General features: G+C 39.1%; 2 protein-coding genes and 1 long non-coding RNA gene across 4 annotated transcripts in view; 1 reads left to right on the top strand and 2 right to left on the bottom strand.

The window, feature by feature from the left end:
• The window catches only part of LOC126471137 (delta(14)-sterol reductase LBR-like), an 887948-nt gene that overhangs the window by 81399 nt on the left and 789135 nt on the right, over positions 1–17414 (bottom strand). Inside the window, exons 18-19 of the mRNA XM_050099227.1 lie at positions 10639–10713; positions 9124–9198 (exon numbers count right to left, since the gene is read on the bottom strand). Of these exons, the coding sequence (XP_049955184.1) occupies positions 9124–9198; positions 10639–10713 (150 nt within the window). The remainder of the gene's footprint in view (positions 1–9123; positions 9199–10638; positions 10714–17414) is intronic.
• Positions 1–17414, top strand: part of LOC126471143 (uncharacterized) — a 611803-nt gene that overhangs the window by 91978 nt on the left and 502411 nt on the right. The window lies entirely within an intron of this gene.
• Positions 1–17414, bottom strand: part of LOC126471138 (delta(14)-sterol reductase LBR-like) — a 765587-nt gene that overhangs the window by 562452 nt on the left and 185721 nt on the right. The gene's annotated exons all lie outside the window — the stretch shown is intronic.

Below are 17414 nucleotides of genomic sequence, written 5' to 3'. Positions count from 1 at the left end.
GAGACAAGTCTGGAGATTGTGTTGGCCAGAGAAGCTGCTGCATGTCTTGCAAAGCATGTTGAGTTTCAAGGGCAGTGTGTGGGCGGGCGAGCATTATTCTATTGGAACAACACATCACATTCCCGTTGCAAGAATAGCAAAAGAACAAGTCTAACAACATTCAGCAAGTACCAATAGCTGGTTAGTATGCCCCCTAGAAACACCAAAGGTGAACGACATTGCACCTTATTGTACCTCAGACCATAAGGCCTAGTGCATCTTGTGCGAATGCATTCTACGAGACAGTGCTCACCAGGTCTACATTGTATGTACAAACAACCACCACTCACTTGAAGGCAGGATGTGCTTTCATCACTGAAGTGCACTGCGCGCTACTCTACACTACTCTATCTTCCAAGTGATCCTCTGACAGCACTAGTCGAGCCGTGCACATCGATGCTGTGGTGTGAATGGAAGACATGCTAGAGGAGTGCATGCCCATAGTCCCATTGCTACTAACTGGTTCGCAACAGTTCATGTCGAGCTATCTGGACTCACATGCTGCCTTAAAATACGATGATCCTGGTGGGCGTATGTGCTGCATGGACGTCCAGAACATCATCACGAAGTGTGAAAATGTTCATGTGACCACAGATACCAGCATTGTCGCACAACTGAAGCAGTACGTCACAGTTGTGTGGTAATTCTCTGGGAGGACCACCCCGACATTCAGAAGGCCACAATTTGAGCCCTTTCAAACTCGCTCAATTGGATCTGTAGGAGGCAAGAGTGCACCTCCATGGCATAGTTTCCTGCTAGCTTCACACGTTTGCTCAACCCTGAGCCTTCTGGCTGTGAGCACTCCCTATTAAGGGATAGACACAGATGGCACTCTGGCTGCTATGCCATTACACTATCTGTTGTGGACGACGATGAAACCATTATCGGTACGTCTGCTATCCCGCAAGTGGCATATGCCATCATCAGATTGAAACCAACATTCTTCTTCCAGGTATACTAATATTATTATTTTTTTCTGGAAGCGTAGTTCCATCCTCTTCTTCCATATTAAACCATCTTGGTACCTGTACATTTCAGGGAAATACAAAAATAGTTGTCACATTACTGATATACAAAACACAATGCTCTTTACATTAGACATGGTTACCTGTGCACTAGTGATGCATTTAGTGTTTCTTGGCAGCCTGGAGGAAAGAGGATGTGACTTTTGTAAATTAATTTTCTAGTACAGCTATTTAAATGTATAGCACTTTTCCATGTTTGTGTCACCATCATAACTTTCTCTACAAGTTGATGTACAGTTCAGACCCTCTGAATATGGCAGACTCTTGTCAGATAGTTTCCTGTATCATCTCCTCCTCCAAGTGCAACCACAGTGAAATACAAGCCCTACTTACACTTCAAACTTAATTGGCTGATTTATGACAATTTCCATGATACTGATTATATATTCAAAATCATAGCCATTTAATATGCTGTACAGGGTTTAGTACATAAGACCAGTATTTTAAGTACATGACTCATGCTGTTATGTATTCTGGTAGGGAAGGTCAACCATATTTATGTTGTTTCATAGTTGTGAGGCTGTTCCAACTCAGCAGCAATTTAGGGATGGAAAGTGAGGCAATACTGCAGGTTAAGAATCCCTTTAAGGTTATCTGGAGAAGCTCATGTGGGAGCGTGTAAGAATCAACACTGTATGGAAGAATAAGCTCAGTGAGGCAGCAGTGATACCACTGTCAATGGTTATGGCAAAAAAAGTGGGAATTAAGTAAAAGAGAATGGTCTTTGACAAGTGTAACATGATTCAGTCCGGAGTGGGAAAACTGCTGTAGCACTGATGCCTTTTGAAGAAAGGTTGATGACAATGTCACAGGTCTGTTTGAGTTCTAATGTGTGGGGAAGCTAGGTTCAGTGCGTTTGGTGGGCAGAGGTGGTCACCTGGGCACAGCATAATAGTCATGAGAAGCTGGCTGCAAAATTTTATGGAGGTAATGGTGAAGCAATGGTATCACACAATGAATATATGAGGCTGACAGGTTGTGACTGTGAGTCTGTGTGGCACAGGTTTCAATTTTCAAGTTGGGATGTAGCAATTAGGAATTCCACAGAAAAAATATTTAACTGTGGACAGGTAGCTTATGGACTCTTCAGTAAGGTTGGCTTAGTTTTGTGGGACTAAACTAATAAAGATTGTCTGACAGAATATGTATGGGTGGAGGTAGTTGTGAAAAGAAGGATAATAACTGAATCGCTGGGACCACAATTAACATTGACCAGTACTGTGAGACTCTGAAAAAACTCAAACGGGCAATTCAGAACCAGAGAAGATGAATTTTGAGCCAGGGCATACACATTCACACTCGCCCACACATCGCTCGGCAAACCGTTGCTCTCCTACAATAGTTTCAGTGGAATATAATCACCCACCCACCCTATAATCCTGACTTGGCACCCAGTGACTATCACCTATTCCCTAGGTTAAAAGAACATTTGGCTGGAAAGCAATTCAGCTCCTACGACAAGGTGAAAGAAGAGGTTCATAACTTTCTGAACAGCATGGTGGCGAGCTGGTATGACATGGGTATAAGAAAACTACCTCAGCGTCTACAAAAATGCATCGACAGAAATGGTGACTATGTCAAAAAATAGCTAAATGTTCAAGAAATAAACTGATGTAAACCATTGTAGAAATAAACAGGTCTACGTACTTATAAAAAAAAATGGATTGGTCTCATATTGCTATCTGCCATTTTCTACCGCAGATCTATCAGTGACATTTTCTACCCACTCAAAAGCAACGATGCCTTGGAAAGCACCCATGTCATCTATAAAATTGAGTGTTCTTTGTTTATGTGACCACAAAGCAACCATTCACTAGGAAGATGGGCCACAACCAAACAGTAGCTAAATACTCCCTAGATATCAGCTGAACAGCATGCTGTTCAATATCAAGTAATTTAATTTAATGGGTGCTACATGATCCCCCCCCCCCTCTCTCTCTCTCTCTCTCTCTCTCTCTCTCTCTCTCTCTCTCCCCCTCCACATGCACAAAAATATCATCCACATCATTACTTGCTACAATGCGCCCAGTCCTGTTTCCATCTCATTCAACCTTCATGGCCACATCAAGACTTCACACTTTCCAGCTCAGATTTCTTGACCCAAAATTAGCCAGCAACCTACTTGGCAGCAATATCTATTGAGAATATATTTAAAATCACAAGCAGCAGTAGTTACAGGTACTCCAGTAAGCCTTATCAGCAAACCCCTTTATACTCTGAACAAGATATTCCCACTTTTGAGCTTAGCAAAGGTGTTGCATCTAGACACAAACTGCACAGTTGGTGATGGCCATAAATATAGCATTATGGTAGGTTCCGATCAGCAGCGGCAGTCTGTAGGGACAGTTTCTGTTACTAACTTATGCAGCACTTAAGCTGCTTTTAGTGCTGCATTTGTGAAATGCTGTTGCAAGATTAATTTTTGTCTAGGTATACCACTAGTTATATGTATTCCACATGCATACATAGAATTATCTTGTGACACTATGAAGGAGGTTCCAATTTGTGGAAAGTTTACCTCCATCAGCATGTACATTGTTTTGTTAACTGCTATGGACAATTTATTGTCTCTACACCACTACTCTATTTGAGCAAGGATTGTATTTGTTCTCGCCTCTTTGGTGATTTTATCCTCAACAGTAAATGTGAGGGGCAATTTGATGTAAATGACCCAAAAAGTGGGTCAAAAAACAACCCTAACATGCATCCCTTATTGGCGATTTTATAACTGCCATATCTGTCGGATGAACTACAGACAGGAAAACATTGTTTTATTTTATGGTCAAGTTCATTATTTCTGTCTTATTTCATGTTTTTCCACTGTTACATTGAAAATGAAAATATACTTATAAATTATACTTATTGACATCAAATTTGCATATTGAGAAAAAGAAAGATTCATGTTCAACCTATTAAATGTAATCAATTACAGAAGTAACTCTGCAACTGTACAGTGTTGAAAGGTTTAAAGGTTTTCAGACAACAACGTTGTTGTAACTTCAAAGTTCTCGTCCGAGACATTAGTCCACTAATACATCAAACTCCATGGCAGTATGAAAACAACCACTCCAATCTACATTTCAAAATGGAAGACGAACTGTCTTTCAGCACATGAACAGAAATTCAACAATGTCCCTAGTGATGTTAAAAAAGTAACTATATCTGTCCACCAATAATCTAATGTACAATGTCTACATTTCCTGATAACAAAGGCAGTTGGTTTATGGCTAAAGTCTGCACAGATCTGTAGCTCTTCAAAATATTTACACTGCTGAAACCTGCCACTGAAAGTATACTTCACAAACTCTTTGCCATATCACCACTAATAGAGTTCATCGCTATCATCTCAGTGTTGGAAGAGGAACCTTGGACTGTGAACAGACATGCATGAATTTGTGGCTTTAAGGGGCTCCGGAACGCCCTATACTTGCAATGTTAAAATAACGCTTATAAATTACATCTTTCCTCACAAAGTATTTGAGGTAGGAAGTTGAACTTTTTACAGATTATTTATTGGAATATGGGCTACAACTTAACACAGGGATTTTACAAAATTTTAGTTCAGTTATTAAAGATGATTTTTTTTCAATTGTAATGAAAATTCACAACATTTTTTTGCAATTTTTTATTTATATATTCAAAAATATACAGTTTTTTGGAAAAAGGCTGTGTTAAATTATGCAGAAGGTACTGTGTAACATTTACTGAAAGTTTGAAACAAATATGTTTGGAAGATCCTTAGAAAACATGTAATTAGTATGAGAAAATAAAAGTTTTGGGAATCGAGCGACAAAGATTGGATTAACTTTTTAGTGCATTCCAGGTCCATAGGATGGATTATCTTCATCCTCTGCAAACTCCTCCTCCAGCTTCCTCTTGTTCCTCCTCCTGTTTACTCTTGCTTGTATTTCTAGACTCTTTACAGCCCTGTCTGCAGCCCGAAGGCGTTCCTTGTCTAAAGCAAGCATCGCTCGTTGTTGTGTTCGTAGATTTTGCTACCATTTTCTTCACTTGCAGTTACTGCAACACTGTTCCAAAAGGTGGTCGTGTATGAACACTTATCACATTTCAGTTGTATTTCACTAGCAAGTCCTACGTGCTTTATTATGGAGAGTTCCAGACCAACTCCACTACAATGAATACATCTTACACAGTTTGAAAAAATTCCTTTGAGAACTGACATATCAAATATTTCATTCACATCCAATTCGCCCATAAAACATTCATAGTTTTCACTCATTGAACCAAGCTTCTTCTGTGAAGTATTTTCTTTCCCACTTTGACTGCTGTGGGCAGGTGTACTTGAGAGGTTAGGTTCACTCACTTGATTATCGTCTTTATTGTTTACAGTAATAACACATACCTTTGGCTTTCCAACATTTCTCCTTTTCTTAAAAGCCTTCAGAGGATTTCTAATAACTTTACTTTTACTCATTATTATACTTCAACAAAACAGAGACTCAAGAAACAGAATTAATTACAAATATTTTCGAGATAACGACAGAGTAAATAAACATGAAACAATCGACAATCACACCAGCGATATATATTGAACCATCACAGGTTAGCCACAACACATACTTTATCTCACATCACTAAAATGTACCTGATGAACACGGACGTTAATAATAACACCATTTGACAGCAGTTTAACAGCGCCACAGTGGGTCACGCCCATGTAGAACACATTTCAAAAAAAATTTAAAAATAGTTGTAGTCTTCGGAATTGAAAAAATTATATATCTATTAAAAGGTAATAGTCTGCAGGTTCAGAAAACGCAAAAAAGTAAAAATTGAACTTTTCATGATTTTGAGCCTTTCTGGAGCCCCTTAACAGCTGCAGCCTAGTTTGAAGATGCAACACAGAGTTTTTTTCAGTGCTTCCTCCACCTGAGCCTGAAACATTTGTCTTCATGTTTTCCATAAGCTTCCCATTTCATCACTAAATCTTTATTTTCTAATAATGAAGCTATTATCCAATGCTTAACTTGGAATAGAGGTACTGTTATATCTGCTGATGTAACATTTCCTGATTTTTGCACGGCAAAACATAAAAAATGATGTGTTTTTGACAGACTTTCAATCTGGTGCATAAATTAAACAGCATATTGTCATAATGAGCAAGCATAAATACAAAAACCATCAAATATTGCACTATAGCTGCACAAACATGTAAACCAAAATGGCACCTGCAAGATCACATACTGCAAATGGCTGACAGAAGAAAACTGAGCATGTGACACGCTGATTTGCACGTTTGTAAAATGAAAGTACCGTATGTGGTGGTTTTCCTACTTATACTAGCATACTATGAAAATATGCAGGTTAATTGAGTGACTGCATCAGCACTGGAACTGTCAGATTTTTCGAAGCCCCTGATACCAATGCAGGGACAAGTCCCATCTCTAGTTCATCTGTCTGCAGTTTGTTCTTCAACTTTGTATTTTAGGAGATGAGTTGTTTTGTAAGAAATGGTCACTCCAATTGTCTGTTACTTTGTTTTAATTCTAAACATCAAATACAGTCATGATAGATACTTTCGTATTAGTTAGAAAATTCTAATACAGCAAAATACAAAGGAATATTGTCTTAATTTTTATCCAATTCAATTTAAATATGGAAATACTTGAAAATTTGTCACAATATCATGACAGAATTTTGTATTTTTATAGAAATAAAGTCAAGTCAAAAAGTTTTCAGTACAATTATTGATATTTTGATAGTTTGTGTAAGCAAATATGTTCTTTTAGATACCTAAAGGGCACTGTTGTCTGCCTGTAGATAGAGCTTTGTGATCTGCAGGGATAGGAAACTGTAACAACTCAGTTCTTGCATACTGGTTTGGCACTCAATGCACATTTCTAAACACTTTTCCCTTCTTTGCAAGATTCTCATACCTGGTAGTTGCTGTGACATTCACTTATGTCTGATGATTCAATGTGAATAGCGTTAAGAGTACTGGTCCTAGTTCATGCATAGCCTTTGGCAAGTTTCTCCATGACCTTCAGAAGGAAATCTCATCTTCTTGTTTTGATATTTGTTACTGCTCTGTAGATTACCCAAGCATTGATGCCTGCTGAATCACTATAAAAAGTATTAACAGGGCACCACTTCTTCCACCATCTTTCAATACTTGCAGGCCATCATGTCAACAGCATCTACTCTTTACTTAGTTTCACTGTAACATGTCACTGTGTCACACTTTGACTTTGTGTCAGTTCCAATGTGTACAGCTGGATGCAAGGATCATATTTTCATTTTTGAAGGTTAGTGTTGTATAGCTCCTCCATAGCTTCCTTCATGCATTCAGGAACTTGCCTTTAATTTCATTTACTGCACCAAGCAAGTTTTATCACTTTGTTTTAAGATGTCATGCTAGTGAAACTGAGGTGAAGTAGTGGTCACATTCCTTTCTTTATTTAGGTTTGGATCAAAAAGTTTCTTCATTTTAAATTCAATAAGATGTTCATCACCAGAACGAGTTTCATCATTACCAAATTATGGGAAAGCATTTAGCATATATTTGGAATCTTTATTGAGAGCCATCCAGTATTTTTGCTTATTCTTGTCAAGTTTTAAACCCACAAACTGAGTGAATCAAAATCTGTACCTGAACAAGAACAACCGATCATCGCCACAAATATATGATGAATCCTACTATACAGCTGAGAGGAAGCAAAAACTGGCACTTTTTAGTAACTCCAACTGCGTTGGGCTCAAATCAGATCTGAGGAACCTCATGATTTCACCGAAGTGATTACGTGACATTACAGATTTGTAAAATAATATTACCTGATGCTCTGATCAGCCAGTTCCAATTCTATTCCTTTGGATTCAGTGGCACATGCAAGATAAGGACTGCATCAACTCTTCTAGTGGTAATGACCACTCATCATTTCTCAACATATTACATGCCTCTGTTTCTGTGCATTTTTGAATGTGTTTGAGAGTAAGTTCATGAATAAACGAAATCCAACCACAGAAGAGAAAATCACTGATAACAACTTTACATGTATGGAGGACAATCAGAATTCTCCTGAAGAACATTTACATGCTGCACTTACAGTTTCATATCCACATTGTAGCAGCAGACACAAATAAGGCTATCTACAATGTATGGTAATTGGCAGTGCTTAATTTATTTAGTGGGACAAAAATGGTCCATCAGCAGTTCTAATATTAACGATTTCTACATGAAAGTAGAAGTTTTGGTACAATTTGCTATGAAAATGAACCAAAAAATTGGAGAAAGGTTATCTTCATTTGAAGTCACATCTAGGACATGAGTTCTTTATGCAGAAAGTTGATGGTTATTTTAAAAATGATACGCAAAACCACATCCTTGAGGTAATTCATAAAAAACTAACAAAAAATAAACTGAGACCAGTTACATCATTACACAATATCAGCTACCAATACCAGTAAATGAATGTCCCCAGATTTACATTGTTACACAAAACTGGGGGAAATGTCAAGATTCGCAACATTCTGTAACAACCACCGATTTCATGTTATGTCAAGGGGATTATTTTCTGAATTATTATTTATGTGAAACATTCAAGTCTCCAAATATAACGTGTCCAAGTGTCTGGTGGTGATATCAGGCACAAAAACACTGAAGGACAACACAAACTGTCAAAGGTACCTACAATGTCTGTCATCATTGAATCATTAACTGTCTTAAAGAACTGTTGATTAGTCCAGTGAAGAAATGGGATAATCTGTGGTTTTACTTTATTCAACACTTCGGAGTGATCACTATAAGGAGATCTGTGCATTACCTAATGACACAAAATGTGGTAACATAGTCACCACAATGAACTCTCACATACGATATAGTACAGAACAGAATGAGCAACTGTTAACCTGGTTTGTAGGAATTTGTTTTTATTCTACGATGGAAATTTTACATTGTAAAGGGAAAACAACCCTACACTCATAACATTTTTGATCTAGATATTGCAAGATGATAGCAAAATTTAAAGGTGCAAGGTGTATTTGAGCCTTGTGTACTTGCACTGTATACAGTTCATCAGGTAACTTGAAGTATACAACTTACCAGCTGTCACTTTCCCTCTCTCTTTCAGCAAACTGCCTGATCCTCTAATTGCAGATGGGCGGAGATCTGCTGATCCTGTGGATTTGTAAAAAAATATTTAGAACACTGTTGATACCAGACTATACAGGAAGGATTAGAACACAAACAAACATGTGTCTGAACCTAAATTGAAAATCTGAGACAAAAAAGAAAGTCATGTTGTTAAGATGTAATTTTAAATGATGAGCCTTATTTTACTTTCATTACTGTTGGAGGAACATAGAAGGACTTCAAAAAGTAAGTTATACATTATTATAATACACCAATTTTTATTGAATGCTGCACTACACTCCAAAGTGAAACACAGAACCATGACATTATTTCTCAATACAGTCACCAAGTTCCTGTAAACAATGGTCGGAATTTTGTATCAATCATTCAATTCCTTGACAATAGAAATCCACACCTTGGTCACAGAACCATTTGTGAACTGTTGTGTGAATGCTCTCCTCATTGGAAAAACCACCCAGGTTTTCTTTTAGCTTGCCAACAAGATGGAAATTGCAAGGTGCAACATCTGGACATCTCAATTATCATCACTCTCATCTGCGCAGCCTTTGTCAATTGTCGGCACAATTTCATTACGGCCGGAGAGACTGCTGTATTTGGTCCATATATCGCCCAACTTTCACAGTGAATCTGTGTGCAATTTAGATATTTCATCAACAAGAATTTTACTGTCATAGGTATTTAAACTTTGGATTATGTTTCCAGTTTTCACGCTATTTCATTCCCACACAGTGATGTACCTGTTATCCACACAACTGCAGAGCTGTGCCTGCAGGAAACCTGTAATATGTACTCTCTTCTGACAATGCACCCCCCCCCCCCTGCCCCACAATGGTCTTAGCATAGGATGACACGTGTAACTGACTTTTTGAAATCCCTATGTACTTAGAATTATCTTCATAGGCTTCCTTGTTATAGTTATCTTTCTGTAATGCATCTTCCACAAATACAAATCAAAGGAGACTCAGTAAATGAACTACAGTTTAACTATGTCCAATTGGTGGTAGTATGCCTTACTCTACCTTTGTCATATCAGCTCCAAATTAATCATGAAAACCATAGTTTAAACATATTTCATCCACGAAACAGTATCTAAAATGTCTGCCTTTATTGAATCATTCAGTATCTCAAACAGCTGCTGAATAGCCTTATCTTCACTTACAAGTGCATTACTTGACGACACAAAATGTGGTAAGGTAGTCACCACAATGAAGTCTCACATAAAATGTGGTACAGAACTGAATGAGCAACTGTTTTCCTGGTTTGCAGGAATCTGTTTGTATTCTATGAAGGCAATTTTACATTGTATAGGTAAAGCAACCCTACAACCATTAGATTTTAGATTAGATATTGCAAGATGATAGCAAAATTTAAAGGTACGAAATGTATTGAGCCTTGTCTACTTGTACTGTAACTATTACAGTTCACCAGGTAACTTTAAGTATACAATATAAGTATACAACTTACCAGGTGTCACTTTCCCTCTCTCATTCAGCAAATTGTCTGATCCTCTAATTGCAGATGGGTGGAGATCTGCTAATCCTGCGGATTTGCAGAAAATAGTTAGTGCACTGTTGATACTAGACTTTATAGTAAGGATTACAACACACACAAAGGTGTGTCTGAACTTAAAATTAAAAATCTGAGGCAAAAAAGAAAGGAATGTTGTTAAATACATAACTTTAGATCATTCAGTGGATATGATGAACCTTATTTTATTTTCATTACTGCTGGAGGAACATACAAGGACTTCTAAAAGTAAGTTATGTATCATTAAAGTAGACCAATTTTTATTTAATGCTGCACTACACTCCAAAATGACACACAGATCCATGGCATTATTTTTCAACACGGGTACCAAGTTTCTGTAAATAATGGTTGGAATTTTGTATCAATCATTCACTTCATTGACGATAGAAATCCGCACCTTGGTCACACTTCTTATCTAAAAACTCATCTATTGAGATGGAGGAGTTGTTATTCAGAAATTGTTTTAATTGGTTTTTACATGTTGATTGGCTATCTGTCAGACTTTTAATGCTATTTGGTAAATTTGAATTGGGATGGGTTATTAATAACAAATTTCATAAGTGAATATATGTATTGTGAAGGCACTGTGAATATCCCAAGTTCCTTAAATAGATCCCTGCAAGGTGATCTTGGGTGGACTCCAGCTATTATTCTGCTTACATGCATTTGTGCAATGGTTATTTTTTCTTTTAATGATGAACTACCCCAAAATATGATGCCATATGAAAGCAGTGAATGAAAACAGGCATAGTAGGCTAATTTACTGATACATTTATCACCAAAATTATATGTTTCAGCAGATCATCAATGTGATTCTTCCAATTCAATTTCACATCACCCAGAAATTTTGAATATTTTGTCTTGGCAACAGACTTCTGTTCAAAGTCTATAGTTATCAAGGCGTTATGCCATTTACTGTACACAACGGTATATACTGCATTTTTTCAAATTTTAGTGAGAGTCCATTTGCAAAGAACAACCACTTAATGATTTTCTGAAAGACATTATTTACAATTTCTTCAGCTAATTTTTGTTTGTTGGGTTTGATTACTATACTTGTATTACCAGCAAATAGCAGTAGCTTTGCATCCTCGTGAACATAAGAGTGACAAGTCATTAACATATATTAAGAACAGTAAGGCACCCAAGTCTGAACACTGTGGGACACCATTCTTGATACCTCCCCAGTTAGAGGACTCTGCTGATTTCTGCAGCCTATCTGTACCGTTAATTTCAACCTTCTGCATTCTTCCAGTTAAATATGAATTAAACCATTTGTGCACTGTCCTCTCATAGCACAATACTTAAGCTTATCTAGAATAATTTCATGATTCACACAGCAAAATCCTTTGGGAGGTCACTAAAAATCCCAATGAGTGATGTTCTTTTATTCAGAGCATTTAATAGTTGATCAGCGAAAGCACATATACCATTTTCTGTTGTAAAGCCAGTCTGAAAACCAAACTGATATTCTGTAAGTACTTCATTTTTACAAATATAAGAACCTACTTTTGAATACATCACTCTTTCAAGAATGTTGGATAAAGCTGTCAGAAGTGAGATTGGGCAGTAATTGTTAGCATCAGACCTATCCCCTTTTCTATGCAATGGTTTAACAATAGCATATTCCAGTCTACCTGGAAAAATGCCCTGCTTCAGTGAGCTACTACACGAGTGGCTGAGAATCCTATGTACCGGGTTGGGAACAATCTTTTAGTACTGTCTTGGAAATGATATCAATTCCATACAAGCTTTACCTTTTGAGTGAATTTATTATTTTCCTAATTTCAGTAGGAAAGGTGGGTTGAATTTCAGTTTTATCAAATTGATAGGTATCGCCTCTTTCATACACAACCTTGACATTTCTAATGATCAGCTTGGTCCTATTTTCTCCACAACACTTCAAAATGATTATTAAAAATATTTTCTAGTTCTGCCTTAACTTTTCATTGAGTTTAACAACGAAAATAATCAATTTGTGACAGTATAATGTAAGTGGCTAAATAAAAAATCTACTCATCAAGCAGTGGCAGGAGAACACGCACTTGAAAAAAAAAAAGTTTTACTTCCACAAGCTTTTGGAGCCAGTGGCTCCTTCTTCCAACAGAAAGGGAAAGGATCTCGATAGGTTAATGAAAGGGGTAGAGTTCGGAAAAGTCACCCAGAACCCCAGGTCAGGGAAGTCTTACCAGTTAGTATGAGAAGGAGAAACCGATAGTTGGAGACTGCACCAGACAAGATTTGAAAACCTGAGAGCTTAAAGGTGGGACACAGCATAATATGCAAGACAGACACTACTGCTAAAACATTATGCACAAGTTAATAAGAGTGAAAAGCTAAGTGCATTGTATGCAACAGAGGTGGGATGGGCATGGCGAAAAATAGACAGGTCCGAAAATGAAAGACGTAGAAAAGTAAAACGGAGTGAAGAATGGAGTAGTTATTGTGAAGAAATACTGAGACAGAAGAAATTAATGTAAATGAAGGTAAGGTAGGTGGCGAGAACCAAGGACATGTAGTTCCCACCTGCAGAGTTGTGAGAAACTGGTGTCTGGGGAAAGAATCCAGATGGTGTGTGTAGTGAAACAGGCACTGAGGTAAAGACTGCCATGTTGTAGAGCATGCTGTGCAAGAGGATGTTGTGTGTTGCCAGTATACATATGTCCGTTCCCCCTTACTGATAACATGGTGCTAGTCACACCAATATAAGAGGCCGACCAGTGTTCACATTAACACTGGTATATGATGCGTGTCATTTCACAGGTGGCTCTCCCTTTAATAGTACATGTTTTACCAGTTACAGGGCTGGTAAAGGTGGTGGTAGTGGGGTGCATAGGCAAAGTCTCGCAGCGGGGAAGGTCACAGGGTTAGGAGTACTAATACCTGTGCTCGTAGACACGTTTTTACGAAGTTGCCTACAATAATTTGTTTAGGATTCACTACACTGCAGGGCCTTCTCACGATCATCTTTTGCCGATTTATTTGCAAATTTGACAGCTATTTTCTTTTCTGCCCTCCACTTACCTTGTTTATAGGTAATTCTTTCACATTTGTGTGTTTGATTTGTGCCAAACTACTCTGATCAACTTTTACTTCTATCTCCTAGATTACTTTATTTGTCAAGCAAAGTAGTTTACATTTTCTCCCATGACTTTCTCTTTTGATTGCACAGTTTTTAAAATGTTCTCTCTTTTGACAACTTTTCTTATCGACTTTTTCTTTCTTCATATCATATAGCCCATTTTGCTGGTGAGAAATTCGAGTTCGTACAAATTTATCTGATTTTTCTGGATTTTTTCCTTGCTATTCTTCCATTTTCCTATCCTTTTCCACACTCTGCTTCACTTTTTTGCCACTCCCACCATTTGTGAAACTCCGAACTGTCCTCTCTTGCCATATGTATGCCATCATGTATTACATCCATTCGTTGAGAAAACATGCTTTTGCACTATCAAAACTATGGTCCCACATTCTGTATCTTGAAACCAGCTCATCCATTGGAGTTACTTCCCAGGGCCTGACACAGAGTCCCTGTTTCTGGATGTAATCTTATTCTACATCAGGCTTTTTTACAGTTTCAAATATAGCCACCTCTTGCACTTACTGTGACCTGTACGCCTAATATGCCAATTTCCCCTCCACCCTATTTCTCTCCTCCTACAAAATCCTGCAGTTATCTGCCCCTCATGTTGCCTTGGATGGTATCTCCTAAGTCAACTTCAAACTGTAACAACATGCTGGACTTTGCCTCAAAAAGCTATCCCACCTTCTAAACTACCTCAACAGTGGTGTTTCCCTTCCTGTCCCTCTGCAGCTCCCTTAAACAACCACACCATCAACCATCACTCCTCTAGTACAAACCGAACTTGACCAACCTCCTCAACATCCCACAGCCTTCACTACTGCCCACCAGACCAATAACAACTCATGAGCACAAGAACCAGTCACAACAATACAGTGTTCCCAACCTCTAGTCTAACACACTCTCCCCTCCTGAATTATCTATATTATCACAGGGTCTCTCACTTTCAGCCCTAAACCCGCATTTTGGTGAAGGTCCTTCTTTCCTTCACACATAATGTGAACTGGAAATAAATCTTTGCAACCCAATCCCAAAACTTTCCAACAGTGAACCTGACATAGAACCCTGCCTTGAACAGTTGCTTGTCACCACTGATGCCACATCCCTCTTTACCAACAGCCTCCACATAAATGGTCTGTCTGCAGCTTAACGTTTCCTCAGTCAGCGCCAATCTGATTCCAAACCTATGACATCCTTCCTGCTCACTTTAACCAACTTTATACTTACCAACAACTACTTCACCTCTGATGTGCAGACATACAAACAGATCAGGGGGTACAGCCGTGGTAAACAGGTGGCTCCTTCTTATGCTAACCTTCTCGTGGGTTGCTTGAAGTAGGCTTTACTGGGATCTGAAAGCCTTCAGTCCCTGGTTTGGTTTAGATACATTGATGGCCTCTTTGCCTTATGGACTTATGGTGAGGCTGTCCTGTTTAAATTTCTGGAATCTCTAAATACCTTCTCCCAATTAAATTTCACATGGTCCTATTTCAAATCCCATGCCACTTTCCTTGATGTCGATCTCATCCTCAACGAAGGTCACCTACACACTTCTGTCCACATTAAACCTACTAACAAACAACAGTACTTACATTCTGACAGTTGGCACCCTTTCCATGTCAAATGTTGCCGCCCATACAGCCTTGGCATTCAAGGCAAACATATTCGTTCAGACGCAGACTCTTTACAGCAATATATCACCATTCTCACCTCCGTCTTAACTGGACACAATTGCCCCACCAGCATAGTTTGAAAACAGATTTCCTTGGCCATCACATCCAATACAGATACTGCTGATTCCTCCAAAACCGACTTCGGAGCACACCAATTGTCACACAGTATTATCCTGGTCTTGAATGTATTAACTAGCTACTTCAACAAGACTATGACTTCCTACAATCACTCCCTGAAATGAGATCCATTCTGTCTGAGATTTTGCCCACCACACCTAGAACAGCTTTCCATTGCCCTCCCCGTCTCCACAATATCCTTGACAGACCCAATGCTCCTTCTGTACCCATCTCCCTACCTGTGGCTCCTACCCTTGTGACTGTCCCTGCTGCAGCACTACAACACATCTTTGGTTCCCGCCATCCATCTTTCATTTATGTTAATTTTTTCCATCTCAGTATTTCTTCACAGTAACTACTCCTTTCTTCACTCCATTTTAGATTTCAACACCTTTCATTTTCTGACCTGTCTATTTTTCACCATTCCCCTCCCAACTCTGTTACATACAATGCACTTACCTTTTCATTCTTAACTCGTGCACGATTTTTTAGCAGTAATCTCCGTCTTGCATATTATCCTGTCTTCCACCTTTAGGATCCCAGATTTTCAATTCTTGTCTGGTGCAGTCCCCAACAATCAGTCTTTCCTTCTCATCCCATCCAATAAAGTCTCCTCTTATCTGGGGTACTGTGGGCGGCTTTTCCAACTCTACCCACTTTCCTAAACCTCTCCAGATCCTTTTCCTTCACCCATATTCCTTCCCCTTCAACTCTTCTGCTGACAGAAGGAGCCACTGGCTCTGAAAGCTCGTGTAAGTAAAACCTTTTTTATTATATATATAAAAACAAAGATGATGTGACTTACCATACGAAAGCGCTGGCAGGTCGATAGAAACACAAACAAACACATACATACAAAATTCTAGCTTTCGCAACCAATGGTCGCTTCATCAGGAAAGAGGGAAGGAGAGAGAAAGACGAAAGGATGTGGGTTTTAAGGGAGAGGGTACGGAGTCATTCTAATCCCGGGACTGGAAAGACTTACCTTAGGGGGAAAAAAGGACAGGTATACACTCGCGCGCACACACACACACACACACATATCCATCCGCACATACACAGACACAAGCAGACATTTGTAAAGGCAAAGAGTTTGGGCAGAGATGTCAGTCGAGGCGGAAGTGAAGAGGCAAAGATGTTGTTGAAAGACAGGTGAGGTATGAGCGGCGGAACCTTGAAATTAGCGGAGGTTGAGGCCTGGCGGATAACGACAAGAGAGGATATACTGAAGGGCAAGTTCCCATCTCCGGAGTTCTGACAGGTTGGTGTTAGTGGGAAGTATCCAGATAACCCGGACGGTGTAACACTGTGCCAAGATGTGCTGGCCGTGCAACAAGGCATGTTTAGCCACAGGGTGATCATCATTACCAACAAACAATGTCTGCCTGTGTCCATTCATGCGAATGGACAGTTTGTTGCTGGTCATTCCCACATAGAAAGCTTCACAGTGTAGGCAGGTCAGTTGGTAAATCACGTGGGTGCTTTCACACGTGGCTCTGCCTTTGATCGTGTACACCTTCCGGGTTACAGGACTGGAGTAGGTGGTGGTGGGAGGGTGCATTGGACAGGTTTTACACCGGGGGCGGTTACAAGGGTAGGAGCCAGAGGGTAAGGAAGGTGGTTTGGGGATTTCATAGGGATGAACTAAGAGGTTACGAAGGTCAGGTGGACGGCGGAAAGACACTCTTGGTGGAGTGGGGAGGATTTCATGAAGGATGGATCTCATGTCAGGGCAGGATTTGAGGAAGTCGTGTCCCTGCTGGAGAGCCACATTCAGAGTCTGATCCAGTCCCGGAAAGTATCCTATCACAGTGGGGCACTTTTGTGGTTCTTCTGTGGGA

Source organism: Schistocerca serialis, chromosome 3 (assembly GCF_023864345.2).
Source record: "Schistocerca serialis cubense isolate TAMUIC-IGC-003099 chromosome 3, iqSchSeri2.2, whole genome shotgun sequence".
Lineage (NCBI taxonomy): Eukaryota > Metazoa > Arthropoda > Insecta > Orthoptera > Acrididae > Schistocerca > Schistocerca serialis.
This window is presented reverse-complemented; position numbering and strand designations above follow the sequence as displayed.